Source organism: Eretmochelys imbricata, chromosome 7, assembly GCF_965152235.1.
Source record: "Eretmochelys imbricata isolate rEreImb1 chromosome 7, rEreImb1.hap1, whole genome shotgun sequence".
In the NCBI taxonomy this organism is placed as follows: domain Eukaryota; kingdom Metazoa; phylum Chordata; order Testudines; family Cheloniidae; genus Eretmochelys; species Eretmochelys imbricata.
This window is the reverse complement of record NC_135578.1, coordinates 74,020,861-74,040,678: the sequence shown is the minus strand read 5'-3', so window position 1 is coordinate 74,040,678 and position 19,818 is coordinate 74,020,861. Positions and strand designations below refer to the sequence as shown.

The 19,818-nt window shown below is 39.0% G+C and overlaps 1 protein-coding gene across 1 annotated transcript in view; it reads right to left on the bottom strand.

The window, feature by feature from the left end:
• GRID1 (glutamate ionotropic receptor delta type subunit 1) overlaps positions 1-19,818 on the bottom strand; it is an 836,720-nt gene that overhangs the window by 169,415 nt on the left and 647,487 nt on the right. Inside the window, exon 5 of the mRNA XM_077821976.1 lies at positions 13,071-13,124. Within this exon, the coding sequence (XP_077678102.1) occupies positions 13,071-13,124 (54 nt within the window). The remainder of the gene's footprint in view (positions 1-13,070; positions 13,125-19,818) is intronic.

Genomic DNA, 19,818 nt, shown 5'->3' with positions numbered 1-19,818 from the left:
AAGGCAGCTGCAGTGCAGGGAGTGGGGATGTGTAAATGCTGGATACTACATCTGCTCTATCATTTATCCTAGTTCCAAATAAATTGGTTAGTCTCTAAGGTGCCACAAGTACTCCTTTTCTTTTTACAAAACCTTGAGTTCAGTGTCTTCCAGCTTTGATCCCACCGTGCCATTACAATGCTGTGACTTAAGCCCTTACCAAATGTAGGGTTAATTGGTTTGTTTGTTTCAAGTATTTTCTTTTGAAGATGAAAGACTTGATTCCCCACTGCTCAGGCCTTTGAGCAGTCATTTCCTCCCATCCATGGAAAGTACTACCAAATTTGAATTACTCACTCACTTATATCACTGATAGCATTTTATACCAGCTTTGCACTCACTGGCCCAGATCCTCTTCTATGGCTCAGAGGTACATAGCAGCCTGTAGGAACAGGAGTGCAAATATGTCCTTTTCTGCTCCCCTGATCCTGGGCTGGCTGTATGCCAGTCTGTCTCCCGTGCCTAACTGCTGAAAGCAAGGGGTTGATTCAGCAGCTGGGAATAGCATGGCATAGGGACAGCAGACCCTCATTCCCCAGTCCATATGCTGTGTTAGGGAGCATGTGACATAGCTACAATGAAATTCTATGCCGGTACACAGACACTACAGTGAGGGAGGCCTGATAGAGTGAGAGAGAGCAATATCGTGTCTAACATGTTTTAATGATGATCATAGCACACCTGCCAGACAACCAAGATGTTGGAGGGTCCTACCCTGGCTCTCCCCTATTTTCTAACCTTGGTCATTTATTCTCAGTTATCTCACCCCATTTTATACTAGGCTGAAGAATAAGAAAGAAAAAAGAATAGAGATGGAAGGAAAGAGCATCAGCCAGCTTCACCTGGGGAAAAGGAGCTAAGAGCAGCTCCCTGGAGCACACCCATTCTTGCCTTGAGTACAGCATTCGAAGATCTGGCACGTACTCCCCATACCACTGGGAAATCACACACGCCAAGGGAGGGGAGATGGAAGCCTCCATACCTTTAATAATGTGTTGTGATTAAATAAATTATGTAAAGTTATGCAAATACATGCAAATGTGAACAACATATTTTATTCATGCTGTTGTTACATATGAATAATCTTTGAGGAAGGATAAGATTACTAGGTAAAGCCCACAGCCCAGACTCAAAAATAAAATGTCTGCCCTTCCTGGTCACATAGACTATTACAAGTAAAGCCTGCACTGCAAGTGGTGGTCAGTCATAGCATCCATTTATCTATTTATACGCAAAGAACCTCAATTAGTTAGTTTGGAATACCTCACCATATGCTCAGGGGAATATTTAAATGTAGTTTAGTTGTGTTCAGCTATCATATCACAAATTGCAAAATGAGACAATTATGTTTCACATTAAAATCTCTATTTTCCTAGAGGTAATGGCAGAAAATTATAACCTTTAATGATATTAATAATTTAAAGAACCAAAAGAGATTTCCTGAAAGTAGGACCCTGAGAAAATCAGAGGATTAACCTGAATGGCAACAAGGACCATGAGTTTCATGAACTCACAGGGGTTGGCAACCTTCAGCACGCGGCCCATCAGGGTAATCCACTGGCGGGCCGCAAGACATTTGCATGCATCCATGCTGATGATGGGTTCTGCTCGATAACAATCCAAAGCAGTGTGGACCAATGCATGTTCATTTTCATCATCATGAGTCAGATGCCACCAGCAGAAGGTTAATTTTCTTTTTTGGTGGTTCAGGTTCTGTAGTTTCTGCATCAGAATGTTGCTCTTGTAAGACTTCTGAAAGCATGCTCCACACCTCATCCCTCTCAGATTTTGGAAGGCACTTCAGATTCTTAAACCGTGAGTCGAGAGCTGTAGCTATCGTTAGAAATCTCACATTGGTACCTTCTTTGCGTTTTGTCAGATCTGCAGTGAAAGTGTTCTTAAAATGAACAACATGTGATAGGTCATCATCCGAGATTGCTTTAACATGAAATATATGGCAGAATGCAGGTAAAACAGAGCAGGGGAAATACAATTCTTCCCCAAGGAGTTCAGTAACAAATTTAATTAACCCTTTTTTTTTTTAAACAAGCGTCATCAGCATGGAAGCATGTCCTCTGGAATGGTGGCCGAAGCACAAAGGGACACGAATGTTTAGCATATCTGGCACGTAAATACCTTGCAATGCCGGCTATAAAAGTGCCATGCAAATGCCTGTTCTCACTTTCTGGTGACACTGTAAATAAGAAGAGGGTAGTGTTATCTGCTGTAAATGTAAACAAACTTGTTTGTCTTCGTGATTGGCTAAACAAGAAGTAAAACTGAGTGGACTTCTAGGCTCTGAAGTTTTACACTGTTTTGTTTTTGAGTGCAGTTATGTAACACAGAAAAAATCTACATTTGTAAGTTGCACTTCATGACAAAGAGATTGCACTACAGTACTTGTATGAGGTGAATTGAAAATACTATTTCTTTTGTTTATAATTTTACAGTGTAAATATTTGTAATAAAAATAACATACACTTTGATTCCAATTACAACACAGAATACAATATATATGAAAATGTAAAAAAATATCCAAAATATTTAATAAATTTCAATTGCTATTCTATTTTTAACAGTGCAATTAAAACTGCGATTAATGGCGATTAATTTTTTTAATTGCAATTAATTTTTTTCAGTTAATCACGTGAGTTAACTGCGATTAATCAACAGCCCTACTTGAACATGTCATATTTCATGTGTCAGATATAAAAAGAGAAAAATAAACATTCTATGGAAAAAGCTGTATAGGGCCAAATATATTAATCATTTAAGACATGGAGTTAAGGAAGACTTCTGTAGGCAAATATAAAATACATATTACCTGGAACTGGATTGGGGTAATTTTAGAGATATTCGGAATTACTAAATTTTGCTTGGGAAAATGTTCTTTGCTAAATCTGAAATAATTGCAAAGAATAATAAATGCTTAGACTGTACAGAATTTTGTCTTGATTTTCAGTATGCTTTGTGCAATTCTTTGTTATTTTTGAAGAAAATTTTTGTTCAATTCACCTGATTTTGGAGTTATTAATTTACAAGTGTAAGTGGGGCATTCATTGCATTTTATTTTTTAAATAAATACCTGCTTTCTTATAAGAAAATAAAGTACAAAAGCCTCAGACAATTATTAAGGAAATGTGAGACTTTTTTTTAAAACAATTATTATATTTAAAACTTCGCTGTCCTTCGCTGAACGCATACAGCTAGATATACAAATTCCAGATGTAAATCAGCTTTAACTCCATTGAAGTTAACAAAGCTACACCGATTTACAGCAGCTGAGGATCTGGCTCCTAATTCATACTATGTGCATACAATATAAGGAAAGGCGAGGTCCAAATCTTCTGGCAGATTTGCTTTAAATTGAAAAGGGAACAATGAGTAATAATCACTTTGGGATCATTTGTGTGAATCATATGTTTCCCAACATTTCCCTACAAGTACTGTACTGAGCAAAACACTGCTGCCTATTATACTATAAATAAAATATTCTCTTGTAGGAAGAGAAGGGGAAAAAAACCTCTTAGCTCCTCAAGATTAATTTCATTTGATGATTTCCATCTCTTCCCTCCCTCTTATTCACCAATTGTTTTCAACCTTTTGAAAATATTTTATAAAGGAAAATGATGGCCTAGATTTCAGGAAAACGTAGCCTAATAAGCGAATAGCTTAAATCACTTGAGCCTCAAAGTAAGGGGGCAAGGAACAATGGTTTACTGGGTATGTCTGGCATTGTAAAAGGAAGAGAGAATGCCAAATGGCACAAATGATGGAACTGCAGGCTGGAAATGGAAAGTAAGAAAATCCAGACCAGAACAGACATTACAAAACACTGTCTTGTCCATCAAATAATAAATGGCCTCCTACAACTGGAAATACAGGAGCAAAGAGAAGAGGGGCCTACAGAATGGAGCAGAGAGTGACAAAGACTAGAGTTAGATCAAGCGTACAACAAAAACTGGAGGGAAGACAGGTTAAATACGCCTGGTGGGACGGAAGAGGGAACAGGATCATTAGAACAGATATTTCTCCTCTACATGGCTTTGGCTGTTCAGTTAAGATGGGTAAACTTATAGTTTTTGGGTGTTTATTCCAACCAAATCAGTCAGCGAGATCTCTGGAGATTTAGAGGATAGTAGCAATACTACTGTAGATGTAGTACACACCAGTAACCCAACTGGGAAGAGATAATAGTGAAGAATGAGGTCTACTGCAGCCTCATCAATTCTTTTGATTCACATTCTAGTGACGCTGTCATCCAGATATTCTAATCAGTTTATACAGGATTCTTCACACTCTCTGGGCATGGGTGGTTTTTTTTTGGTTTTTTTTTTTGAGAGAGAGAGAGATGATTTTTGCCATTAGTGCTCAAAGTCCATGCCTGACTCTTCCTGCTCCCATTCTTGAATCCCATTCTGTTTCTCCCGCTCAATCTGCTTTTTAACCTTCTTCTTATTCTTGCAAGTGATAGGAGGCACTTTCCCCCCAGAACTCTCAGCATTTCTCTAAGCTCAAAAGCTTGTCTCTCTCACCAACTGAAGTATATTCAATAGAAGATATTACCTCATCCACCTTGTATCTCTAATATCCTGGGACCAACATGGCTACAACACCACTGCACACAGCATTTCTCTTCTCAAACATCCGCCTAGTTTTGAAGAAGTTATCCAGATGCATTGGAATTGCAGTCGCTAGAGTAGCTGCTCTTTATCGCTACCCTAAAAGTGTTTTCAACCGCACCTTTAGTGTATGCAAGTTCTTTCTGCCAAGATATTTTCTGTGGATTAAAGAGAGCAAATGCCTGTCCACTGCCTTCATTGGGTGCCATTTATGGGTTCTCTTCTAGTTTGCTTTCCAATGCATTTTATAACCTGTTTATTCCTGTAGCTATTAGCGTAAAGCTAGACATTTCAGATTTTAATACTGCAAACACCGATTTTCATCTGTGATAAATTGGTTCCTGAAGTATTTAAATGCCTATATTTATGTTTAGCATCATACACATTAAAAAATAGAATAAAGTATTCATATAAAACAACATATTTAATCATTTTAAGTTAGCACAACCAGATGGGAGAGGAGAGCCCTTAGGAAATGCTATCAGCAACAATCAGCCTTATTTGGCAAGAACAACTCTGAATGCAATTTATCTATGCTTTCCCAATCTTACAATTCTTACTTGGTATTTTCTTCTTTATACTACAAATAACAAATTCTTTCTAATGACAGGAAGCGACGAAGTAAACCATAGAGAGATTTTTTCCCCCCATATAGTTTACACATTATGTGACATTCAACACATTCAACCCTGGACTAAAGCATTTACTCCAGGATTGATTTTTGCTTATACATCAAGCAATCAACTCAAGCACGACCCTGTTCTATATAAGGACATACGAGCGGCCATACTGGGTCAGACCAAAAGTCCATCTAGCACAGTATCCTATCTTCCAACAGGGCCAATGCCAGGTGCCCCAGAGAGAATTAACAGGGACAAGTTATCATCAAGTGACCCATTCCCTGTCTCTCATTCCCAGCTTCTGGCAAACAGAGGCTAGGGACACCATCCCTGCCCATCCTGCCTAATAGCCATTGATGGACCTATCCTCTGTGAATTTATCTAGTTCTTTTTTTTACCCTGTTATGGACTTGGCCTTCACAACATCCTCTGGCAAGGAGTTCATCCTTTGGCAAGGAGGTCTTTGGAAAGGGCACAAGGTAGGATAACAAAGAAAACCTTTGCTTTCACAAGTCTAAGACCTGACAAAAAGTTACAGGACCACAGCTAACTGGAACCTTTGAGGTAGCATAAGAGAAGGTTTCAAAAGTATGAAAAGGATTGAGAAACTTAAAACTTTCTTAAGGAAGATAAATGTTGATGCTCCAGGGCACACACCAGCCACTAAGTGATGGAAGTTAGGAAGAAACGTTCCATGTGGACAGGCTGGTCCATAATTGTCCATTATTGCATTACTTTTACCTTCCTCTGAAGCATATGGACCACAGGACTGGTAGGTATGGCTGTTTGATGTTCCTAATAGAACAACTGTTCATACCTGCTATGGGGTTCAGAATTATTTATGTGACCTGAACATATTAAATATATTAACAAGGAAGAAAAGAAAAGAAAAGAAAAGAAAAGAAAAGAAAAGAAAAGAAAAATGAGCTTAATACCTAGACTTTTGGAAGGTAGAAAGGTTAGACTCCTAAGAGCTCCACACTTCATCTTCTTTCCTTCAAAAGTCCATCATCAAGTGAACCTATCTGCTGTCTGGGAACAGATGACAAAGCCTGAAGGGGAAACTGAGGCACAATATGAAGTGTTTTCTCTGCCTCCTGCCATTTTCACAAGGTAGCAGAGAACCAGTTTTGTGCCAAAGCGTATATCCCTGCTCCAATTAAATTTTCTTGTGACACTTAATGTGTGTGTCGCAAAAAAGAACCAGTTTGAAGGGTACTTTGAGAACAGAGGAAGGGAGCAGTAAGACAAACCAAGAAGAGCAAACCTGTTACTATTCTCCAGTTTTCACCATTTCCTAACTTCTTATATGTATCTCATATTTCAGATTTATCTTATATGTAGCTCAGATGTTTAGTGCTTTTTTGATATTTCACATAGGCACAGGCCCAAGTGATTTGCAGTAGACACCAAAAAAACAAAACAAAACAAAACAAAAAATTGAGGTCCCCCACCCTGCAAGTAGATGCACTAGTAAGAATTTACATGAGTGCTAGGAGCTGTGCTGATGAATCAACTTGCAGGATCAAGGCCTAAGTTTCTCCCTTCTTTAGATAGCTTTATTTTTCACACCAGCACATTTGGAATCTTTAAAGTGTTTCAGTGAAAATCATAATGGATCTGCACACTTATTAACAAAACCTTTATAGAAAGAAAAAAATATGTATCTCCTCCCTAAACAACATAGGGTGACAAGTTACTAGACTAGTTACTAGATGTAAGATAGGAGAAAATGCTTGCCATAATTCATAATTCAGATAGTAAAGATCCAATGCCTCGAATCCCCATCCTCCCTCCACCCTAGCCCAAACATTCAAATTTTCAAAATTTACAAAAGACTGCAGCTTGACTTATAGTGCTTGTTATTCCTTCAGGTGCTATATGTGATAATTATAAGATTGAAAAAGAAGGGTAATAATATATTATTGTAAATTAATAATAAGGACCTTTTTGTATCTGAACAGATGCAGGTTAATCTGAATCAACCACAATCAGTTTAGTGGAAGGGCAACAAATGGAAACTGCAGTCAAGTAGAAGCTCTAAGTTTTCAGACTTATTTTTCACACCTTATAATTAAATCTATTTTTAAAGTACTGAAAGCGTCAGCAATTCACTTGCTGTACATCTTTCTCAAAACAGTGTAAAATTACAATATACTTTTCCATTCCAACTGACTGATGTCTAGAAACATAGAGCTGAATTCATCCCTGCTGTAACTAAAGTCACTGCAAAAAGAACGAGGAGTACTTGTGGCACCTCAGAGACTAACAAATTTATCTGAGCATAAGTCACTGCAGTCACATCAAGGATAAATGTGGTTCAGATATAATAGTTAAGGCTCACTATACTGTAGACATAGAGGGAAACTGATTTGAAGTTAAATACGAGACACACAATTCCCAGGAACTTCAAGTTTATCAGCAAAGATATTGAATAAATGATTTGATCTGAAGTATGGACAATGATTTCTTGTTTAAACTTTCACTGACATACATATTTTGCATTAGTTGAAAAAAAGATATATGCAAAAATGGCAGTGCAGAATGTGCAAATGAATGATAGTGACTGGCATTCACACTACACTTTTATTTTTATCTTTAAACTGGAACCACCAGAATTATTAGTATTTGATAGCACATAAGAGTTAAACAGGATACATAGAATGTTAAAATATTAAATAATAGCAGTGCAAGGTAGAAATTAAGAAAAAGTTGACGAGGTTGAAAAGTACAGCTGAGCAGCTGACTGAATACATCATAAAACATACAGCCGAGGCTAATCAGGGAGCTCCCCCGGAAGGTTGTGAGGAATGTTTAGAGAGGTGGGCCTGGGACAAAAGGGATACAGCATGGTGCTGGTGCTGGAGGAAGTATTAAAAATTCTAACTAAAACTGGTCGACATTTTTCATGTAAACAGTTTTTCAGTGTCATATGCTGTTTTCACTGAAACTGAAACATGCTGATTTCAAAAAAATCTAGTTTTTCAAAAAATGAAGATTTTTTGATAATGTTAACATGTCCCATTTCAAGATTTTCAGAATGGAATGTTTCAATTTTTCATTTTGAAATGATTTTTTGAAACCAACACTATTGTTTTATATAAAAAAATTTAAAAGTGTTAAAAAGCCAAAGCTGGAATGAAAAGCTTCAATTTTGTCAAAACAAAATGCATCAATTGACCCAAAATGTTTACTTTTTTGAATTGTATTTTCCAGGACATTTCAAACTTGTTTGTTTTCATTCCATTTCAGAATAGAAAAAAAATCAAAACTGAGGAATTTCCTCGGAAATGGAAAATCCGGTTCCCATCCTGCTCTTTTCATAACCCCAGATCCACTGCAAAATTCAAGGGGGGGGTGGGGGAAAGGAATGTAAAGGGAATAGTGGGGGGGAGGGATGAGGGGAGAAGAGATAGAAAAGAAAGCAAATATTAAGATAAAAAAAGAAAGGCATCAACAACACTGCCAGGGCATGGCACCAAGAAACACAGGAAGAGTGAGTGAGTGCCAGGCCACCACAGTGTGAATGGCTCCAACAAAAACTTCAGGGCACAAATGGTATTTTTCAAGTTCTGTTGCTGAAACGTGATGACCTTCAATGACTCTGACTGCCATCACTGGGAGTCACAGGTTCGCAGCACTTCTTGGAACCAGGACCCCAGAAACACACTGAGTGCTTCTAAAGACACTAAAGTTATCACCCTCATTTGCTTTTGCTAAGGCTTACACAACCACAACTTCCAGTCTGGCTTTTTCAAAAGTATTTGAACCATTTAATCAAATATTTAGACTCATCCCTGTCCAAAGAAAGCATCACAAGGCCCATCCACAAGCCAAGAATGTAAAAGGAAAAGTGCATGTAAAGCAGGACATTTTAAACCCTTTGGATGAACTTCTTAATACATAATAACTTGGGCCCCAACGTTGGTTTCCTGGTTCAGTTCTCTATTTTTGACTAATCTACAATTATAAAGTGGAAATAAGGTAACTATGGGCTAAAATGAGGGATCGTTGACAGGTACATTTTTTTCCCCCAAAAAATCACACACACAAAAAGACAATTTACAGCTTTTCACTTGTCAGCAATTTGTAATTATAAAATACCTGCAATGGAACCAGCTAGATACATTACAAAACATTTAAGAATATCAAGTGTATCTTGTGAAGATGGGAGGATCATCACTAAAAGGCGATTCAAAAGGTAAAATACTGGAAGTAATTATCTATTTTCCCTGTGTACCCAGGATATTTTCCCCATCCTGAAAGGCTTTGCACTGTAGCATTCCTTCCTCCACTGGCCTGATTCAGGTCCTACTGAAGCCAATTTAAATATTCCTCTTGACTTCAGTGGGAATTGGATTGGGCTCTTGCTTTAAGCTGACTGGAACCCTTTTGAATCCACCAATGCCACTCCTAATTGAACAGTGGAGTGACTAGAAAAAGAATCAAGTCATTAGAGAGCACCACATGCCAAACACTGATGTGAATTGGAGCAATGTAATCCAAGACTGGTCCACTGCTGCTCTCAGACTTGGTGATATTTACTTATTTTAAAGATTAAAATAAGTGGGAAAACAGAAATTCAGACTCCAAAGTTGAACCTCAACCTCATGGTGTCAGAAATGGGGACATGAAAAATAATCAAAACATCCATTCAGTTATCAAATAATGATAATTAAATAGTCTAATTATAGCAAAACTGCAATAGACACTTCATACGAATAAATCAATGCTGTGTACTCATTCAGACTACAGCAGAGTAAAGAGATGGGCCTGAGTCATGAAGTTCAGGTCTGGATTTGAACTTAACTTGATTTGGGAAATGGGGAACAGCAGGGAGAGGGATTGACTCCAGGGTTCCAGGATTCCATAGTTTATACAGTAAACAAAATATTAAGGGCCAAATTGTAAAACCTCTCCTTCCCATTGATGACCAGATACTCCCATAAACCATCCCATTGCCTACAATGGGAATAATTAGGTCCTTAGCTGCTCACTGTTGCAAGCTGGGGGTTTACAACCAGGCCCAAGAATATAAAAGATGAAAGAAATATTACTATGGTAGTTTGTTTCTTAGAAGTCGAACTAATCCCCATGGTGCAAATCAGTTAGCTTAGATGCCTGTTCAGGTCTTCCACATCAAAATAAGGTGTGATCAAGACTTACAATGTGCCTCATGGGAGCATGCAGGAGAGTGGCCATGTGATTGTAATGTGCACATAAGGCTTGATTCTACACGATGCTGAGCACTCCAGCCCCAGTCCACCAAAGCATTTAAGCACATGATTAACTTTCAACAGGTGAACAGCCCCATTGGTGCACTTAAAGTTAAGTACACGCTTATGTTTTTAGTTTCATCCAGACCAGAATACTCAGCACCTTACAAAATTGAGTCCATACTGTGGCCAGACTATGTTTAGTCTTTATATGGATGAGCAAAGGAGCAAGAGGGAAGGGCAGAGGTGCTTCACCCTGCAATTTTGCATTCCCTTTGCAGGGGACAAGACACAGTGTAGGCTTTGTGCTCGCCTGAGTTTAGGGGCTCCTTCTTGCTACTGACCCTCAGGATTGCCATGGCTCTGCCTCTTTCTGCACTGGCATTGGAGCTGGCTGGCCATTAACAGAAGAGTACACTGAACCCCTCAGCAGGCTGCGTTTCCCTGGATCTCTCTCTGGGAGGAAGTGGCTGTGCACTAGCCCAATATGTGCCTTTTATGATATAGGCCCAATCCGGCATACTACTCATGGAAGAAAACATTGAAAATAATGGTTCCAATTGCTTCTAAAAAATTGGATGCCACAGGTGGATTAAATGCTGGATTCCAATCTGAGAATCAGAGGCCCATGTCAGTGCATGTCCAGGGAGTGGCATTGCCCCAACATCCCCACTGATGTCAAGTGGACATTGGTATGTAGACAGTGGTATCTGGATGAGGACAGGATGCTCTCTCACTGTGCATATATATAAGCACAAAGTTTAGATATGCACAAATGTATGCCTGTGTATCTCAAATTAAAATTAAGTCCAAAGGAGTCTGCCCTTCTATAGATGTAGGACAGAAGAATGTACATTAATAACTCCTGCCAATACATATTGGAGGTCAAAATGGTAACCAACCCACATCTACCCATTCCCATTAAAATGGAAGAATTATGACATTTCTCGCACTTTTAGCTTGCATATTCCGGCTCCAGAGTTTCATGGATTTGAGGTATTTATTTTATAGTTCTCTTTTTTAACTCAATTGGATTTAATAGAGTCTATAAGATTTTGAACTGATATTTATCACTGAGTAATATTTATGTTGTTATTTCTACCTGCAATAACAAGTCCCCCAGATTTTATTACATTATATGGGAATTCTAATTTGTTCTTGTCTCGTGAACCATTGATTGATACTTTAGATTTGCATTTTGCCAGCATGGCTTCCCCATCCACCCTCTAGCAGAAAAAGAGAAAAATTTTGTTTCTCTCAAAATAAGAGCAAACCTGACACCTTTTGAAGGTTTGTTGTGGTGGTAGTGGTGATTTTTTTGTTTGTTTGTTTACGGGTATTTAGACTTAGGCTTTATTAAGTGAATTTTAACATCTGAACAACAACAAAAATCCCAAACAAAACCCCATAATAAATACTGTAAGAAGCATTCAGTGTGTTATCTTTATGTGAATATGAATAGTGACACACTGTGTGCTTTGCTGATATTTTACTGGGCCATTACAGTAGGTGACAAAGGAGGAGACACACAAATATAATAGGGATAGGGAAGAAACTCAAACCTTTGTATACAGAGATTTTATTTTCTCCCACCTGCATTTTCTGCATTGTGTCACTAGTTATAGTGACACAATGCAATTTATAGTTACTGTTAATAGATAAGGTTACTTTAACCCAAAACTATTTGTTAGATGCAAAGAAGAGACTGAAAAGCGAACAAAGGAATCAGTAGTTAAATTTGCTGTTGTATGTATAAAATATGAATCTAAGGCAATGGATTGAGTCACTTTTTCATTTAAATATTATATAACCCTTTATAACAATATCATTATTAAAGAACACACATGTCTAAACTAATATGGCTTCTCTTAAGCAATTAGAGATGTATAATGATTATATTGGCATATCTGGGATTCTAGTGTATAAAGCTTTCTAGGGTAGAGACTGTACTTTAACATGTGTCTGTATCGATCCTGATTGGGGCCTCTTGGTGTTAATACAAAATAAATAATAGTTGTGACAGGACAAGATACAGGGTCCTTCCCCTCTCCACCCCTCCCTCCCTTCCCCCCCACCCAAGGACATGATAGGAAATTGACATCTTAAATTGATATTACTATGACCAAAAGATCAACATAATTCTGCAGTAGAGTTACACCACATATCATGTAAGTCATGTTGTAATAGGCCAACAATTGACAGACTTTAAATCCAGCCTCACCGTTCTTTATTGTTGTCAGTGGTTTCTGACTGCGAAGTGAGGTGAGGTGTCTTTTGAGCAGCTCTCTTTGCACTAAAAAGCTAATGGAATAGATCACTATGGGGGGGGGAAATTAACAGCCTTTCAGTTGTTATCATATACACTGGGGACTTTATTTTGGTATTCAGCGTATGCCAATCCAAATGAGAGACTAACTATGAAGCCACACAAATTGAATTATTGTATCATCCAAAAGCAAAATGGAAAGTGTATGCCTCTGTCTGATTTGTTTAAATGCATGGAATAAGAGGAACAAAAGTAGATGAAAGAGTTAACACTAGGACAAAACTAGCTTATCTCTTGGCTATCTTACCTCATTTACAAAGACCCAGTGACTATCCTTTGAAGCAAGGTTGGTTTCCACAGCCTACAGAAAAAAATAAATACACACATAAATAAAACTAAATAAAACAAAGATATTCCAGAGTTAATTTATAATTTCTGATAAAAGGACATTATTACAATGTTCATTTTGACACGTGTTTTCTTTGTACAGTTCCCTTTATTCATACTGCTGCTAATTTGCTGAAAGCCATCTACTCTCTTGTGCTCATGTTTCATTTTGATTTGAGTATCTGCAGCAGTATAACCTACATTTGCAGAGTTGCAGCAGAGCAGTGCATCACCACCATATGGAAATCTATGCGCAGAAGCAAACTTAGCATTCTTTGGTCCATGGCTGCGGGCAAGTGTATGGTATATGTCCCAAGGCGTGTCATTTTTAAAGCTACTGGGATGATATTCCTTAAGGTTGCTGGTAGGATGTTTTCTATATTCAACAGGCCTCTCATTAACATACACAGATAGATCTTGTCCAACTGCAATCCTTGGGTTAGTAAACGTATTGAAACTCATACCCGTGCAGAAAGCCAGCATAAGGCATGTGGACCACTTAAGTCTCCCCTTATGTTTTTCACAGGGCTTGTGCTGGCTTGCTGCACAGGGCTGAATTTCACATGTTAGGCATAAGGGTCAATTTATTAGCATACTTATAACCTCTCAATGTAGACAGACTGTTACAATTAATAGGCTCACTAACACAGTAGCAGGCAGTGCCTAAATGTGATGGGGAACTGAATGGAAAGGGCCTGACCAATGTGTACACGCAATTAAGTTTCTAGCTATCCCCTGCTTCACTCCTCTAGCAGGCAGAGTTGATCCCATTCCAGAGATGATGAGGTCCCTTACAGCTGCAGTTGATAGTGCCCTCAACCAGGTGTCAGGAGAGCTGCAATCTGTTGCCACAGATGTGGGGTTTATATAGTCTGGGAGAATTAGCGGTGTTTTAAAACATGTTAGCCAACGTATGCTGCTTAACACATTTCTAAACACATCATGTAGTCAGAGAGATCAGTGTTTATAAATGTGCTCCCTATTGTGGTCAAATCTAGTTAAATCACTCCATTTGTAAACTACATAGCGAGTTAGTAGCTAATGCTGTCTGTAAGCTACTTTAGTTACAACCAGTTTTGATCACAGTCAGACAGTACCTCTATAAACATCACTGTATTTGTGAACACGAGATGTTTTAAAAATGCCATAAATAGCACGTTACCTGATCTATTTAAAACCACCACTCATCCTCCCAGCCTACACGAGTCTGGAAAATCACTTCCTCACTTGATACCTTCATGGTCTCCTCTGTAAAACAGGGATAATTCCTACCCACCTTTGTAAAGCTTTTGAGAGCCACAGAATGAAAATAGGATGAAGTAAGGACACATTATTTATCATCATCAATAAAATACCATTGTGGTAGTTTTAACCAAGACAGGTCTCAAAGTAGATGAGAAGGTTCTAGGGGTACACATCCCTATAGACAAACTTCTCTTAAAAAGCTGGTTTTAAGTTGCCTCTGATAGAACTATATCATGCATACATTTTTAGAAGTTAAAAAAGTAGAGAGGCTGAGGTCACTTAATTTGAGGAATACAAGTTTTAAGAAAACTATTCGCCTCCAATAAAAACAACAGTAAAAATCTGAGGTGACATCCCCACCGCCTTTCCCAAGGTAGTACAGAGAGAAAGCTATTTGCTTAGCAACAAAGACCATGGTGCTGTATCATTTATTAGAGAAAGAACCATACGCTGTCAACATTAGAAAGGCAGAACTAAGGAATGCTCACTGCAGCGTGATTCTTCTGGCTCCATTATGTGACTAAGCTGCAACAATGAACAATTTGCATCAGGCTAGGACATAAAGCAACAAGAGACAAGAAATGTAAGGCTAATTTCCTTAACTGCCTCTGAAGGGCTTCAGAATTTGGACCAAGACTTTTAAATCTGACTTCTATGTCCATATTTAGGCCCTTAATGTGCTGAGCAGCCAATACCTCCTACTGAAGTAAATACAAGTTGCTGGATGCTCCACACTTTAACTGAGTAAATGTGGATTTAGAAGCTAACTTTAGACACTTAGGTTCAGGGATTTCCCTATCCTCCTCCCATGGGGGTGTTTACCCCCCATGAATTTCCTCAACATCTCCCCCCAGTTTTGTGATTTAGTTAAATGCAGTATTGCCAATTTAGTGATTGTTTGGAAATTTGAATTGAAATTGAAACATTAATACACAATTTAAAAGTATATAAAGTGTATGATAAAATACGTGTATCTAAAAAAGAATAATCAATTTGAAAAGTGTGAACATAGACTAGCTTCCTTACACAGCTGTTGTTTTTATGACCATGTCAGTGCATTCATTTGTAAGCAAAGTCTAAATGAGCTCTCCCTGACAGCTAGTGATGAGCTGCGGGCCGGGGGGAAAGGCTTCAGGACCAGATTGTATTTACTTTCACACCTAATCTAGCTAGGTATCCAGCAAATAGAGCTGTGTTGCCAAGTGATAGATTTTGGCTGGGGTTGGGTTACAAATCACTTGAATGCAGGGGGTAAAGAAACGTTGTTATTCTTATTGTCTGAGTAAAGGGCAATAGAACTGTGCTGATTGAGGGCATCAAAAGAGGGTGGGGGCAGGTGTTTTGCTTGATGGTCTGCCTGAGTCACAAGTACGATTTGACCTTCCTCTTTCCACTGTTTAAAGACAGAGCTGATTAGGCTCCATAGATAGTCTTTTGTTGTGTAAAGTGACCACTACAGCTGAAATCACTGATAATCAGGTCTAAGTGCTTAGACCTCCTGTGGGACAGCGTTTCTGTGGAAGAGACGGCCCAGTCTGCACTAGCAATGAGGTTCCCCCACTAAGAGCTCAGCTGAAATCACTGAGAGCTGGTGGAACCTCAAGAGACCAGGTCGCAGAGGTCGCAGTGGCAGGTGGCAGCAGAAGGTGACGGTGCAGGACCATTGGCAACAGAGCGATGGAGTGAACCGTAGCACAACAAAAAACAGTGGCCAGAGCGAACAGTGAGCAGCTGGAGGAACAAGCAAGGTGCCTTCTTGCCCCCTACCTGGGAGGTGAACTCATGTGAAAGCACCTCTGAACTCAGAGTCTCCACTGACCAAGGACAACACCGGTGAGTGTTAATGAGGCTGTTAAGAATGCTGGAGACACAACACAGTTCATGTGAACAAACATGGCTGTGGCATCATACTTCCTATTTAGGCAAGAGATACCACACACTACAAACTGGAGGCCAATGTTAAGTGCATTGTCACTTGTTCATCCTGAATTTGAACACTGGTTCCGAACAAGACCAGCAAATGCTCACTATCTTTCCGCAAGAAACTCAACTGACTGGCTAGACGCATGTGGTGCAACAGTGAAAGACTCAACAGTTGAAAAAGTGAAGAACTCTCTCACCAAATTCAAAAAATTTGCATACATGGCAGATGAATGCACCAATGCAAATGGTCATCAAGTATTAAGTCATTGTGGACGTTATCTTGATGTCAGTGGTAGGCCAGTACATGCATTTCAAGATGTTCAAGTTACAGAAGACAGATTGGCTGCATCTGTGACAACCCCCATCTTAGAAAAATTAAATGCTTGTCAATTGGACCCCAAACAGATGGTTGCTTGTGCATTTGATGGAGCTGCAAATTTCTCTGGAAGACATGCTGGAGCACAATCTTTGCTCAGAGAAAAGTGTAACCCTAGTCTCTCCTATACACACTGCTGAGCCCATCTACTGCAACTACCGCTAGTACGAGCTGCAGACTCTTCAAAAGACATTTAAAAAGCTATAAAATTTAATGTCTTCATTATATTCTTTTTTCAGCAAGAGTCCTAAAAAGACTGAATATCTTGGAAAATATAGAAGATACACTTGGACTGAAGTTCAAATTAGTCCAACCTGGGAAAACCCTCTGGCTTTCTCATGAGCTATCTTTGGCTGTTGTTTTAAAATTACTCCAGCCATTATTACTGGCTTTGGAAAGTATCTACCAAGATGGAATGGATCTAAGTAGTGAGGCTGGTGGATTACTTTTGCTACTATGTTCAGAGAAAACTATTGCCATTCTCTCTCTTGTAAGTCTACTGTTGAAACCACTTGAAACAATGCCTTTCAGGCATCTGCTACAACAGTAGTAGATCTTTGTCCAGCAACAGAAGCTACATTTGGATTAGAGAGTTATCCATTGAAAAAGTACTGGAAGAAGCAAAGACTTCAGTCTAGAAGTTGACTAATGAAGGCATTTATACTGAATCCTTAAGAGAAGAGGACAAGAAGTGTTTGTTAAGACAACTGAAAAAGTACACAGACTTGATTCTTAAAAATCTACAACAGCGACTTCTAGATTCTACTCAATCTCTTCGTAGCTTTTACAGATCCCTGTCTTATAAAACACAGACAGTTGAGTAGAGTGAGGCACTACCAGCAATGGGGCTGCCATGTGCTCAGGACAGAACAGAGAATTTGAACACAGAGTGGAATATCATACAACGAATGAATAAAGATTTGACTTCAACTTCTTTTTTATCGTCACTAGTGGCTCAACCCGATCTTTATGCTATGTTTCCTGGGCTGAAAGAAGTAGGAATTCATCTCTTGCTACTCCCAGTCACAACAGCTACAGTTGAGCATTCTTTTTCATCATTGAATAGAATTTTGTGCTTTGAAAGAAGTTGTCTTCTGCCTGATTATGTGAATGAACTAATGCGCATATCAATTGATGGAACGGAAGTACCGGACACACGAGAAGCCACCAAAGATGAATGCACTGCATTCAAGAAGTTAATTAACAGAGTTGTGCAAAATTATAACAACAAACCAAGAAGGATGTAGATATAGTGCTTCATAGAAGGCTTGAGTAGCCAACTTTAACTTGTGCAATGATTTAAAAGTTTAATAAAATGGTCATGAAACATTTTTCAGGTTTTACTATGGTGCCATACAACCCACCTTCACCTCCACAGTCTCACCCCTCATCGGCCCTGATCTCCCTCTCCGCCCCCCCCCCCCCCCGCCCCCCGCTGTAAATTTGAACCACCCCTCCCCCAATTTCAATTCCTGGGGAAAACACTGCTAGGTTTTAAAGTCTTCACCGTGGAGGCAGAGCTCCTATGGCACAGAGTACTCTTCTGCACCCTGGCATTTAGGGAGGAATTGGAGCTTTTAACTTCCTATTTCCTAGCTTTCAGAACTGTATTCCACAGTCCCTAACTTATATGGCAAACAGCTGGAAGACAAAATGGAATGAGAGACTCCATTGGCTGTAGCCAGCTAAGGAGCTTCTGATAGCACAGTGCTTCAGGTGTTGTATTGCCAATATATGTATATATGTTAATTAATCTTAACAGCTAATCTGTTTGACCTGCCAGAAATCTTGCTACAGTGTTAAAGACGTGCCATGTATTATTTAGACTTATTGCTTCCTTCCCCAAAAAATCATGCACCATACACTTCCTAATGACGCTATTGCAGCCAACCTCCTAACTGTACCATATGAAAGGGATTTTCTAGGAGAAAGATCAGGAACCCGAGTGATTGCTGTGGCTGAGGAATAGCACTACCATCCATTGTGTGCTGTTCTGCACACAGCAAGTTTCACGAGCTAAAATACGTTATGGGATTTTTGATGGAAACAAATATTAGGGTATACACAAAGTAACTCATTCATTTATATACTGTATGTGAGCAGAGATTTCTCATAAAATTCCCACAGAGTATAGTTATCATTCCAGACTAATGGGCTTCAACATTTCTATCAAAAAAGAAAAGCAGCTTTGGAAATGAATAGTGTACTGGAACCTACAAAGTCTCCATCTTTTCTATAATTTGCCTCAAAACTAAAACACATAATTTCTCCAAGTTTAGCAGACAGAGAGAGACACTTTGAGTCCAGTACCTCGTCCCCTTTGTTTCACCCCAAACACATTTTAACAGCCAGATTCTTTAGTGTAATGTCCTGAAAACCGAGATTTATAATGCAAGCAATGGCCCACTGTTAATTGTGGTGCATAAATGGCATATTTGGAATGACAAGTTTCTAAAGTCCATGTAGGTGTGTGTATGTACAACACTGCTTGTGATTTCTCCATAGCAAATATGACACTGCTTTGGCAGCAGAAACGAAAGGGGAGACAGTGAATGTATTAACAAAGAAAAGGTGAGTACTCCGTTCTGAGCCCCAGTAGTAGTAGAGATAATACTGAAAGAAAAATATGATGCTGGACAAAAGACAGTCAAGGAGAACTTCCTTTCAAAAAAAAAGGGGGGAAAATACTGTTTGCTTTTGCACATTTTATAAGAAATTTAATGCCAATAAACCACACCATAATCATCGCACTTGAATCCTATGGGAACAAGGGAGATAGCTGTATTATTTTTAACCAATATTATAGGTTCTTCCGTTTATCTGCTTGATATTATCCTGTCTGCCTACATGAAGTTGAATTGAAAGGGGTTGCTAGGAAGAGCAAGCAGGAAACAACAAAATGGTCAGAGGTAAGACAACTCTAGGTAAACAGTTTCAGTGGGACAAGGGCTGAACCATTCAACAGGGAAATACTTTTCTGAGATGCCAGATGAACATTACCTAGCTGTTTGGCCAAGGCCAAAGCCTAGAGATCAAAACAACTGTAAATAGTTAAAAAGCACCCGCTCACGAAAGGTGATGGGGGAGTGAGTGTTCAGCAGCTTCTCAGGGGGAGAGATAGGGA